A 12,041-nucleotide genomic window follows, 5' to 3' on the forward strand; every position below is an offset into this window, starting at 1 on the left:
ATATAAGACAACCCCCCATTTTCAGACAGACCGTATTTCAAGTAGAGATAGTCCGATACCATTTTTCTTACCGATTCCTGAACTTGCGTATCAGCCCATACCGAGTACCGATCCGATACCAGTGTGTCATATCTTTGATAATGATTTAACAGCTGTATACTACTATCCCTGTATGGATGTGATATGATTGCTATCAGTGACTACGTTTACATGCACATACAGTAATATTCAGTTTTTTGCCCTTCTTCCAAAAAAGACGATATTCTGACTAAGCTGGCTAATGGAAGTGAATATTCCACTATTATTCCCGTTTACATGTAGTCGTGCAAAATAAGATTTTTTCAAAGTTTACCAGCGGTGGTGGACTTTATGAACTGTGCGAACACAGCGTCCCTCTTTCATTCTTCCAACCAGCTTCTTGAAAAGGTCGGCATAGCGATGTGTGCGCATATCCAAAAACCTGTTGATATTCAAGTCTTTAATAATGTTCGCAGTTGTAACTGAGAGTGGGTCTGGGCAAGCTTCATTCACAGCCCATTTCCAAAGGGACGTCACCAACGGACGCCGCTCAAATGCCTCTGGGCGCAATTGGATAGTCCTTCAACCAATCAGACCAACGATCCGGGTGACGTAGCAGCGACAGCGGCATCAACGGGTTGCTGCGCTTCGGTGGCCGTCATGTTGAATGTAAACAAGAAGCTGCTCGCCGTCGCTGCGCTATCGTCATCGTGTAAAGCCACCTCAAGGGTTGTGATTGGTGCCTCGATTTGGAAAAATTGGAAATGGGCTTGAATGGGCTCTTGGCCAGACTGACTTGCAGAGCAAATCTCAAATTTGATGGAAGTTCGTCAGGGTTTTCCCAGGCTAATAGCAACGCACAGAGCTGACACTAAGCCGTAAACTGGCCGTAAACACCCTGATTGAGACGCATATTCCGAATGCGCTGTATACATGTCCAAGAATGCCTCTAAAACCTGAATAATAACGGAATAGCCCGCGTCTTAATCGGAAAATGCTAAATTCGGAAAAAGGCCTTATTCCGAATAGCCAACCTGAATATGCAGTTTACATGACCTGTATCAAATTCAGAATATTGGTGTGCGTGTAAACATAGTCACTGTTGTCGGCCTGGCTGAGGTTAAACCTTTTTGTGAAACATGAACAAACACAAACAACGAATGCCATAGAACTTTATTTTATCATCCGGGAAAAAGAACATAAGTAAACTTCTTTTAACGTAGATTTTTTTCGGGTCTAAATTATCGGATCGATGCATAAACTCCAGTACTTACCGATACCAGCATTTAAGGCGCTATCGGAGACTTTACCGATACTGGAATCGGTATCGGAACATCTCTAATTTCCAGGGCAAATATGGTAATTAAAACGTGTATTTTAGGAGAGGACGGCTGTGGATGGTGGATGTGGGAGATGTAAAGTCCTGAAAGTTAATAATGTTGTTATGACAAGCAGAAATATACCCTGATGCCATGCCCGTGGCTTTACAGTGTTTTTTGTTGTGTCTCTCTTCCAGAATACCAGAGTGCTGTTCAACATCCGTGTGGTGGGAGGATCAGCGTTCTACAGCTACCTGTCTCCTCAGGACGGGCGGCCGCTCTACCACCCCGCTGTCGACAGGTGAGGGGGTCGGAAATATATCAAAACATCGAGTTATTTCTGATGGATGGAGGACTGATCACAGACACACTCGCACTCAGCTGATCCGCGTGAGCTGAGGTTTCCAAACCCTTTCAGAATAGTCCTGCTGTTCTGCAGTTGTTAATTGATTTTTCTAACTTTTATTGGTTTATTTTGTTCTGCACAGTTTTGGGGGTGTTGGTTTCACTCCGTGTTGAATCCTGAATCCTTCTCTGCAGCTTTGGGCTGTCTGTTGGGCCGTATCAAAGTGAATGACCATTCATGTGGCGCTGCAACGATTAAGCGACTAATCGATTAGTCAGTCGACGGAAAAATAATCACCAACTATTTTGAAAATCGATTGATCGTTAAAATGAATTTTCATGCACAAAATGGCAGAAAGTGCAGTTTTTTTGCCTCTCAAATGTGGAGATGTCCTGCTCTTTTCTGTTTTTATATTATATTAAATATATTAAATCTTTAGGTTTTGGACAAAACAAGACATTTAAAGATAACACCTTGTACTTTAAGAATCTAGGATGGGAGGGACATTTTTCACTATTTTCTGACATTTTATAGACCAATCGATGAATCGAGAAAATAATCGGCAGATTAATCGATCGGTAGTTGCAGCACCACATTCATTCAATAAAGGGTCCTGATGCGAGTGTGTCTGACAGGATTATTTCTGGACACATTTCTAGATTTTCAACACATGGATGTATATCCTCCATGTTTTACCAGGCAAAATATATTCCTGCAGGTGCAAACACAGCTCAGAGTGACTGTTATCGTTGGAGCTGACTGGCTGCCTGGACACTTCATTCTTCTTTTATTAGATTATCTAAATGTGTGCTTTTGTTGTAGAGTAACTGGTATTATGGTCCAAACATTTCAGCGCTGAAATGATCCAATGTTCCCACAGGCTCTTTCAAATTTGATCTAATGTAATCAATTTTAATGCAATTTAAATCTAATCTCTCTAATCTAATGAAGGTTTTTCCTGAGAAAGGCTACAACTACAGGCAGGCAGCCAGTTCCTGAAGACATTTTGACAGAAAAACACGTGGCACACGCTAATATGACTCTTAAAGTTGTTATGTCCAATGTTTTATCTTCTTTTCATGTAGTTCATTAGGCCTGATTTTACAGCATTGACTGAAATGTGCAGACATTTTATCCCTTTTTCACGAATGCGCGTCTGATGGCATCCACTTGCAGAAGTGAATTGCTGTTTCAAAAGGGGACTTTTTTGGCAGTCTTGAAAGGACTTTCAGTTGTGTCGTTGCTACAGTACGAACCGTTTATTCATTGAATGGTGCAGATGGGGGCAAATGCTTTTGAAATCCTTTGAAAGGCAAATGTGCAGAAAACTGTATCCTAGAAACTAATGTAATGATAGTGTTTGAATTCAGAAATGTGCTCTCTCCTCAAGTCAACCCACATCAAACAGTTAGAGAATGTACCAGTGCAAGTGTTTTAGTCTACTTTGCTCACTCCTATCAGCCTCTGTCTGTGTCTGTGTGTCATTACGGTGTGTCTTATGTTGACATAGTCTGTAGTATGTACTTACGGTTTGCTTATTTTAAACCGTGCTCACAGAAGGGTGGCTCTATGGATGGAAATGCGTGTTGGTCGGTCCGCCACTTTGGTCCATACTGAAGTATATCTCAGCCGTTTTTGGATAGATTGACATGAAATTTTGTGCAGCCATTCATGTTCCCCAGAGGATGAATCCTACGGACGTTGTTGATTCCATGCCTTTTCCTCTAGCGCCACCATGAGGTTGACATTTGTGATCTTTAGTGAAATCTCTCAAAAACTGTTGGATGGATTGCTGTGACATTGATTACGGACGTGTGTTCGTTCATAGCCTGACATCGCCACACCAAATTAGCAAATGCTTGACTTTTGAAATAGGGGTGCATGATATATCGACTCAATGTCGTTATCGCAATATCACCTTGCGCAATATTATATCGAAAGTGTCGCGAAGTATGCGATATTTTGTGGAGCGATGCGTCAGGTCCGTTGGCTGTTTGGCTTAGTTGTGTTCGATTTAGAGCATGCTTGAAACGCTATAATGATCATGTTTCATTGGCCAATTACTGTGCCACTTGCACATGCTAGTGTAAGTCAGCGCACAGGGCCACAAAGTGGCCGACCCTATGTAGCGTACCACATGACATGTGTGCATATTTCAACAGAGTGACAGTGTAAGTGAAGTAACAGATAGAGACAGAGAAGCGAAAGAAATGAAAAGACCTAAAGAGAGAGCGAAGGGAGACAGTGGGGCGAAAGAAAGAACACAAAAGTAAGAAAATGAATGTTGCTCAGGGACAAGACAAAATAACAGAGATTGAAGAGGAAACTTTAGTGGCCAAAAGTAATGCCTCCTCGGTAACTGAGCGGTAGTAAACCGCGCAAGAGGCAATGCAACAAACCTATTTTTCGCATCTTAAAAACCAACATATACAATATCGAAATTAATATTGATATCGCAATATTCATAATCAATGTCGCAATATCACATTTTGTCAATATCGTGCAACCCTACTTTGAAGTAGTCATTTGAAAAAATAATCCTAACTGAAGATCCGCTCAATAGCTTTTTTTCCTCAGCTTTCAACCGCTTCTCAAAAAAGTGCTCTGATGAAGGCGTGAGATGCGTTTGAGGATCCAGGAAAAAGCCTGTGTTTTTGTCAATGTACTGTGAACTGTGGGAACTGTGCTTTGTTAAGGAGTGCAAAAACAAAGGGGCATAGTATACCTTTATATTGTACTGTAGCCTATTGTACATTTGTTTACCTAAAACATCCATTATCTAACTAAAACCCCAAGGACTGTGTGTGTGTGTGTGTGTGTGTGTGTGTGTGTAAGTAAGTCAGTAAAGTTTATTTCCAGAGCACATTTAAACACAGCTTAAGCTGACCAAAGTGCTGTACAAAAAATGCACTAAGGTGCTGTATAAAAGAACATTAAATGTAAAAAGAAAAGTAGAAAGAAAACACAAAAAGGAACATCACAACGACAATGACAACAAGCAGCAATTCACAAATACAGAATTATAGACATGATAACAGATGGAGAGATTAAAAGGTTAGTGAGTAAAATGATGTTTTTAGCGTAGATTTAAAACCAGAAATAGGAAAGAAGCACATCTGATATCTAACGGCAGCTGGATCTACAGAGGTGGAGCAGCAACTGGAACGGCTCTGTCAACCTTTTGAGTTTGAGCTGTGGTCATGCTGACACCTAGTGGTTAAAAAGCCTCAATCTTGTGAGGTAGCACAAGAGGGGACTGTATCATTCCCACTCGAAGAAGTGCTTTTGGTCAGTCAGCGTTCTCTGTAACAGCATCTAAAGACTGGGATGTGTTGCCAATGCAGATAAGAGAAGTAAATACTTCTCGTTCTTTTACTGGTCAGCTGAAGAACTGGCTTATTGATAACCAGATACGTGCACATTAGACTGCTGACTGCCTGTTGACTTTTGCTGCCCGCCTGCTTGGCAGCAGTGGAAGAAGTATTCAGATCCTTTACTTAAATGAAAGTACTAATACCACTGTACAAATATACTCTGTTACAAGTAAAAGTCCTGCATTGAAGGCAAAGCTCTCGATCTACCGGTCAGTTTTCGTTCCTACCCTCACCTATGGTCATGAAGGCTGGGTCATGACCGAAAGAACGAGATCCAGGGTACAAGCGGCCAAAATGGGTTTCCTCAGGAGGGTGGCTGGCGTCTCCCTTAGAGATAGGGTGAGAAGCTCAGTCATCCGTGAGGAGCTCGGAGTAGAGCCGCTGCTCCTTCGCGTCGAAAGGAGCCAGTTGAGGTGGTTCGGGCATCTGGTATGGATGCCCCCTGGGCGCCTCCCTAGGGAGGTGGTCCAGGCACGTCCAGCTGGGAGGAGGCCTCGGGGAAGACCCAGGACTAGGTGGAGGGATTATATCTCCAACCTGGCCTGGGAACGCCTCAGGATCCCCCAGTCGGAGCTGGTTAATGTGGCTCGGGAAAGGGAAGTTTGGGGTCCCCCTGCTGGAGCTGCTACCCCCGCTACCCGATACCGGATAAGCGGATGAAGATGGATGGATGGATGGATGGATACATGTGTTTTGTGTGCAAAAATCTCAACTTGTAAAGTAACTAGTAACTAAAGCTATCAGATGAATGTAGTGGAGTAAAAAGTACAATATTTCTCTCTGAAATGTAGCGGAGTAGAAGTAGAAAGTGGCATGAAAAGAAAAGACTCAGGTAAAGTACATGTAGCTTAACATTTGTACTTAAGTACAGTACTTGAGTAAATGTACTTAGTTACATTCCACCACTGCTGCTAGGGCTGAACGAAGTACAAAATCTAATTGTGATCTTTCTGCCAGATATTGCCATTACGATTCGATTTGCGATTATAATTTTTTAAAGTTGAGCTAAAGTTCAATATTGTCCATGTAACAGATAAAACATGTCATGGAGCATTATAACATGAGACACCATCAAAACTGCTCTATATTCTTATGCAGGGATGAGAACATGCATATGAATTTCCAGCGTGATATCACCAGTATTCCAAGTGATATCTAACATTATTCCGGCATTTAGCTAATTAAAAAAACAGCAAATATAATAATAAAAAGAGGGATAAATAATGTTAAACCAAATGTTACAGCAATCATTAAACTAAATAATTCACATTCGATTAATCGCGGCCTTCACGATCAGCTAATCGCATTCTTACAAATTGCGAATTGCTTACAGATTTTGATCTGAAAACGATTAATCGTTCAGCCCTCCGGCCGGCAGATTTGTCTTGTTTTGTCGCTTGCCGTCTGATGTATTGTGTTTGTTACTTGTTGTTGTGCACTGTGCCTTGTTTGAATGTTGCTTTTACGTGCTGACTGTATTAAAGCTTTAGTGCGTAACTTTTTGATATTAATGAACGTCCGTTACATTCAAGCCATTGCCAAATGAGTTGCTACAAAGCTAATTAAGACTATCAGCTCCACACAACTCTCTCTGGATTTCTCAGTGTGACTATGTTCAGAAGATTGTGGCGTCCGGCGACTTTCCCACGCAGAAACTCGAGTGAAGATAATTACCTCTTCTGAAAAGTCCATCATGTTTTTTTTAATCCTCCGTGTCCTCCTTGGCTACTAGCAACTGCGTGATTACTTAGAATTCCTTATGGGGGAGGCAGAAACTATGCACTATAGCTTTAAGGCTATAGTACATGTATTATTTATTTTTTTAGAGTTGCCATTTTTAAACTAGGCCAGGAACAACAGATCAAAATTAGCCTGCTGAGCTAGCTCTGGCTCATTTACAGTTACTTTGCTGTTGATTAATTAGGAGTGTGCGACTCAAGCTCTACCGATTCAAAATCGATTCATAGAATTCCAAAAATATATTCATATTTATAATTTTTTTTTTTTTAATTGTATGTCTACTGCAATCACATGGGAAAAGTAACTACACTTACATACTGTGAATCGTTTTTTTAATCGAGAATCGTTGAGCCTGAAAATATCGAATCGTGACATTTTCTGAATCGTGCACCCCTATGATTAATGTCCCTCCCTGTCAAATAAACAAAATAAATTAAAAAAATTAAAAATACAAGTGCACTCTAATGATTCTAATGAGGTTGTCGGTGCAATGTACTGTAAATGTCTCAAAATTTGAAAGTGTAGCAAATTTCCGGAAGCGTGGTCCATCCTTCACCTTTTTTATGTCTTTCAGAGCTCTGAAGCTCTGCTGCTCAGGAGGACCTCCGCATGTGAAGCTCATCATCGAGTGGGAGCACAGAATCAAAGACTGGTCAGTACGCTGTCTTTCTCCTCCAGCAGTTAGGGCTGCACGATATCAGGAAGATACGCGATAATGTTGTTAAATATGGCAATTACGATATTACTTGCAATGAATAAACAGATATCAAAGTATACTCAGTTCTGCATTTCTGCAGCTTTCAGACTTTCAACAAAGTGCTTGTTGAATTTAAAACAAAATTCTTAAAGATTATTTTTTTGGGCTTTTCCGCCTTTAATTTGACAGAACAGCTAGGTGAGAAAGGGGAGGGAGGGGGGGAAGACATGCAGGAAATCGTCACAGGTCAGATTCGAACCCTGGACCTCTGCATTGAGGCGTGAACCTCTCAGTATACAGTCATGTGAAAAATTTAGGACACCCATGCTAATGTTAACTAAAAAGAGGAATAAAAAAATCATCTTTTGGAAATTGATCTTAATGCCTTAATTAAAAAAAATGAGGAAAAATCCGACCTTTAAGGACACCAGTTTTCTTTGTGAATGAATAATGTATCGTAAATAAATAAATGTTTTTCCTTAAAATACAGGGGGCATAAGTCAGTACACCCCTATGTTAAATTCCCATAGAGGCAGGCAGACTTTTATTTTGAAAGGCCAGTTATTTCATGGATCCAGGATACTATGCATCCTGATAAAGTTCCCTTGGCCTTTGGAATTAAAATACCCCCACATCATCACATACCCTTCACCATACCCCCACATCATCACATACCCTTCACCATACCTAGAGATTGGCATGGGGTACTTTCCATAAAATCATCTCTCAATGCAAATCAAACCAGCTATTAGGCTAACTGAAATAAAACCATGCCAATATCCATCTATCTTTATTTTAAGGAAGAACATTTATTTATTTACAATACATTATACATTCACAAAGAAAACTGGTGTCCTTAAAGATTGGATTTTTCCTAATTTTTTTAATTAAGGCATTAAGATCAATTTCCTAAAGATTATTTTTTTATTCCTCTTTTTAGTCAACTTTAGCATGGGTGTCCTAATTTGTTCACATGACTGTATGTGCGCCTGCTCTACCACTGAGCCAACCCGGCCACTTCCCATTCTTTTATTGAACAAATTGAACATTAAATTGAATATAAAAGGCAGCACTCAAAAAAAGAATGACAGTTACGTTATAAAGTTTCTACTGATAATTTCTTTTAACCAACAACAACAATCTGTGTGTGTCTTGCGCGATATGTCGCAGCCTTTTGCAATGTGTTTATCGCCACAGTTGATATGTAATGATGATAAAAAAAAGATACATTCGTGCAGCCCTACTAGCAATTTTCTAAAACTACCGTGTGCACGTTTTATCTGTTCATGTCTGATTTCCTGGGTTTCAATTTGTGTTTCAACTTCTCTCTGTTTTGAATCTTAAATTTAAATTTAATTTCCATCACATCTATGTATATTGTGGTGTTTTATGCTTGTTTATATACTAGAGGTGTTGAAATTAATCAAATAATCGATGCATCAAATCGTGGACATGGACGATGCTGCATCGATAATCGGCCGGGCCGTAATCAATTATTTCTGTTTACAATTTAATGTAGGCCTAACAACATTTCTGTTTACATATCCTGTTATGTTTTGCACATTCAGGAAGTGCTGTGCTCAGTGCTGTAGTTTTATGTATCCAATTTATTTAGTATCAGAGCACTGCAGAATATTTTGGTTTTGAAGCTTGAAAAGCTATGAGTTAAATATCATTTAACTCATAGTTAATATGGCGATTACGATATTACTTGCAATGAATAAACAGATATCAAAGTATACTCAATTCTGCATTTCTGCAGCTTTCAGACTTTCAACAAAGTGCTTGTTGAATTTAAAACAAATGAAGGAAATCATTTGCGTCATTTGCGTCAAATACATTTTTAATAGAAAAATGTATTTGACGCATCGTGATGCATCGAGATATCGAATCGCTGACATGATAATCATAATGGAATCGGGAGATCAGTGAAGATTCACACCTCTAATATATACAGTATATATATATATATATATATATATATATATATATATATGCATCCGTCTTTGTGAAGCACTTTGGTGCAAAACTTGTTTACCTTTTAAAGTGCTATATAAGGAGCCCCTAACGGGACATGGGGAAATTTCTTTATCTCGTGCGCACAAGAAACTTTTCAATAAAAAAATATTAACTTTAGCCACATGACGTTAGCAGTACTTCGTTAGCACAATTTTGCTAGCCTTAGATTGGTTTCTCGTGAGCATCAGTTCCTAAAAAGAAAGTTTCCCCATGTCCCTTTAGGGGCTCCGTACCAAATAAATGAAATAAACTTAAATAAAGCACCTGTTTGTGTGTTGTGGGCCGCAGCCTGTTTGGTAACATTCAGGAGGAGGTGGTGAAGGATGCAGACAGCGTGAGGAATCAGCAGCAGCAGCACGTCCAGCAGTACAGCTGCACTTTGGACGAGTGCTTCCAGCTCTACACCAAAGAGGAACAGGTAGTCTGTTATCGTTTGATACCTGCAACAACCAGGGGCTCCATTTAGAGTCATGTTCCCCGACACTGAGCCTCCTGAGTCCCTGTTCTAATTAGTCTCGCTTTGCCAGACCTTCCTCCACAGCGCTGTGGAGGAAGGTCTGGCTAGTCCACACAGCATTCTGGGATGGGAGAAAAACGTGCTCTGGTTTATTGGCATTTCTTTAAACCAATCACAATCGTCTTGGGTGGCGCTAAGCTCCACACGGAGCCACTGCAAAATAGCCTCGGGAAGGAACTTGTTTTGGTGGAACATGTGTACGTTCAGAAGTTGTTTTAGTCGTGCAACAGAAAACTTTGGGGTCCCCCCCATCCACCCGGGATTTTTCAAATTTCATGGACATTAAACCTAATTTAAATGACATTATACCGCATTTTTTAGTTAAATAAAAGCAGACATTATGAATTATTTTGACTAATAGTTAAGATAAGAATATGTTGAGAGGATGTCAGGATGCTGTTTTGAAACCATAAAAAAATAAAGCTATAAAATTGAATAAAACAACAAAATTCTAAATTCTATGAAAGTAAATATTAATTTTACCTGCGAAGAATGTTGCATGGGTTCCATACAACAAACATACATGCATCCATGTAATTTTGGGGCAATTTCGGTTGAAAGAAACCCATATTACTGATATAAAAAACCTTTGAAAACAGGTCAAATTGGACCCGAGGACAACACGAGGGTTAAGCTTAAAAGCTTGTAAGATTGATGGTAACACTTTACTTGAAGGTATCGACATAATCGTGACATGACACTGTCATAACTATGACATGACGCTGTCATGAACGTGTCATAAACGTTATAAACAAGTCATAAACGTTTATGACTTCTGTCATTAAGTGTCATTCGGTTTTTGTCATGTCAAGTTGACATTAACTAGGATGACTTTACCAGAGGATGTCTTTGTCATGACAACTTGACATAATGTCATCCTGTTTAATGTCAAGTTGTCTTAATAAGGACACTCCAAAGAAATGTTATGTCAAGTTGTCATGACAAAGACATCCCAAACTAATTTAATGTCAAGTTGTCATGACCAAGGCAACTTCTGGTAATGTCACTTTGATTAATGTCAAGTTGTCATAATCAAGACAACCCAAACAATGTCAACTTGTCATGATAAAAACCGAATGACACTTGATGACAGAAGTCATAAACGTTTATGACACGTTCATGACAGCGTCATGTCATAGTTATGACAGTGTCATGTCACGATTATGTCGATACCTTCAAGTAAAGTGTTACCAGATTGATAATCGGGAAACAGGGCCTAACGTTCCTCAAATAAATACATGAAACAATCATGTTTTCCACATCGTTTTCATTTGTTTGAGGTTTGACTGGAGCTTTTTTAATTACATCATCTCATTGTGCCCTCTTTTCTTCATTAGTACCTGACTGGATAAGTAGCACCCTGGTGTGTCAGGGCCTCACATTGTCTGCTGTTGTGCTGACTGTGTGACTGGCTGTGATGTGTTCTGCTGTTGTTACCTTGGGTCACCACCCAGTGGCGCTGCAGGAACACGATGGCACTGCTGACAGTCTGTACTCCACTCCAGTGGGCCAACTAATCCACATTTCAGTCTAAATGAACAAACCTTAGCTGCTCAGGTATCCTTTAGTTGCCCATAGCACATGTATACTGTAGATGATGAAGAGACACAGATCTGTAAAACTGAGTTTCTCCACAAAGAATCGTTCACCACTTTAAATCTTGTGTTTACCAGAGATGTGCTCATAAGTTTCTTGGAAATAAGTCATTCAGCATGAGCAAAGAGTAAAACATGACTTATCAATAGGGATGTAACTATGCATCGATTAAAAAATGAATCGCAATGCAATTTATGATCGGCCTAGGGCGTAATCTACTTTAGATTTCACTTGTTTGACTTCAGACACCACTACATCTTCTTGGTTTATTCCTTTGAAGAGATTTTTTTTTTATTATTATTATTACTTTAGATTATTTTTTTGGCCATTTGATGCCTTTATTTTCACAGGACAGATGAAGACATGAAAGGGGAGAGAGAAGGGAAATGACATGCAGCAAAGAGCCGCAGGTCGG

The 12,041-nt window shown here is 39.8% G+C and overlaps 1 protein-coding gene across 3 annotated transcripts in view; it reads left to right on the forward strand.

Moving 5' to 3' along the window:
• usp43b (ubiquitin specific peptidase 43b) overlaps positions 1-12,041 on the forward strand; it is a 116,027-nt gene that overhangs the window by 90,025 nt on the left and 13,961 nt on the right. For all 3 annotated transcript variants that reach the window (XM_035996684.1, XM_031320961.2, XM_035996685.1), the window contains 3 exons: positions 1,535-1,638; positions 7,372-7,449; positions 9,802-9,931. In XM_035996684.1, the coding sequence (XP_035852577.1) occupies positions 1,535-1,638; positions 7,372-7,449; positions 9,802-9,931 (312 nt within the window). The remainder of the gene's footprint in view (positions 1-1,534; positions 1,639-7,371; positions 7,450-9,801; positions 9,932-12,041) is intronic.

This window comes from Sander lucioperca, chromosome 21, assembly GCF_008315115.2.
Source record: "Sander lucioperca isolate FBNREF2018 chromosome 21, SLUC_FBN_1.2, whole genome shotgun sequence".
NCBI lineage: Eukaryota > Metazoa > Chordata > Actinopteri > Perciformes > Percidae > Sander > Sander lucioperca.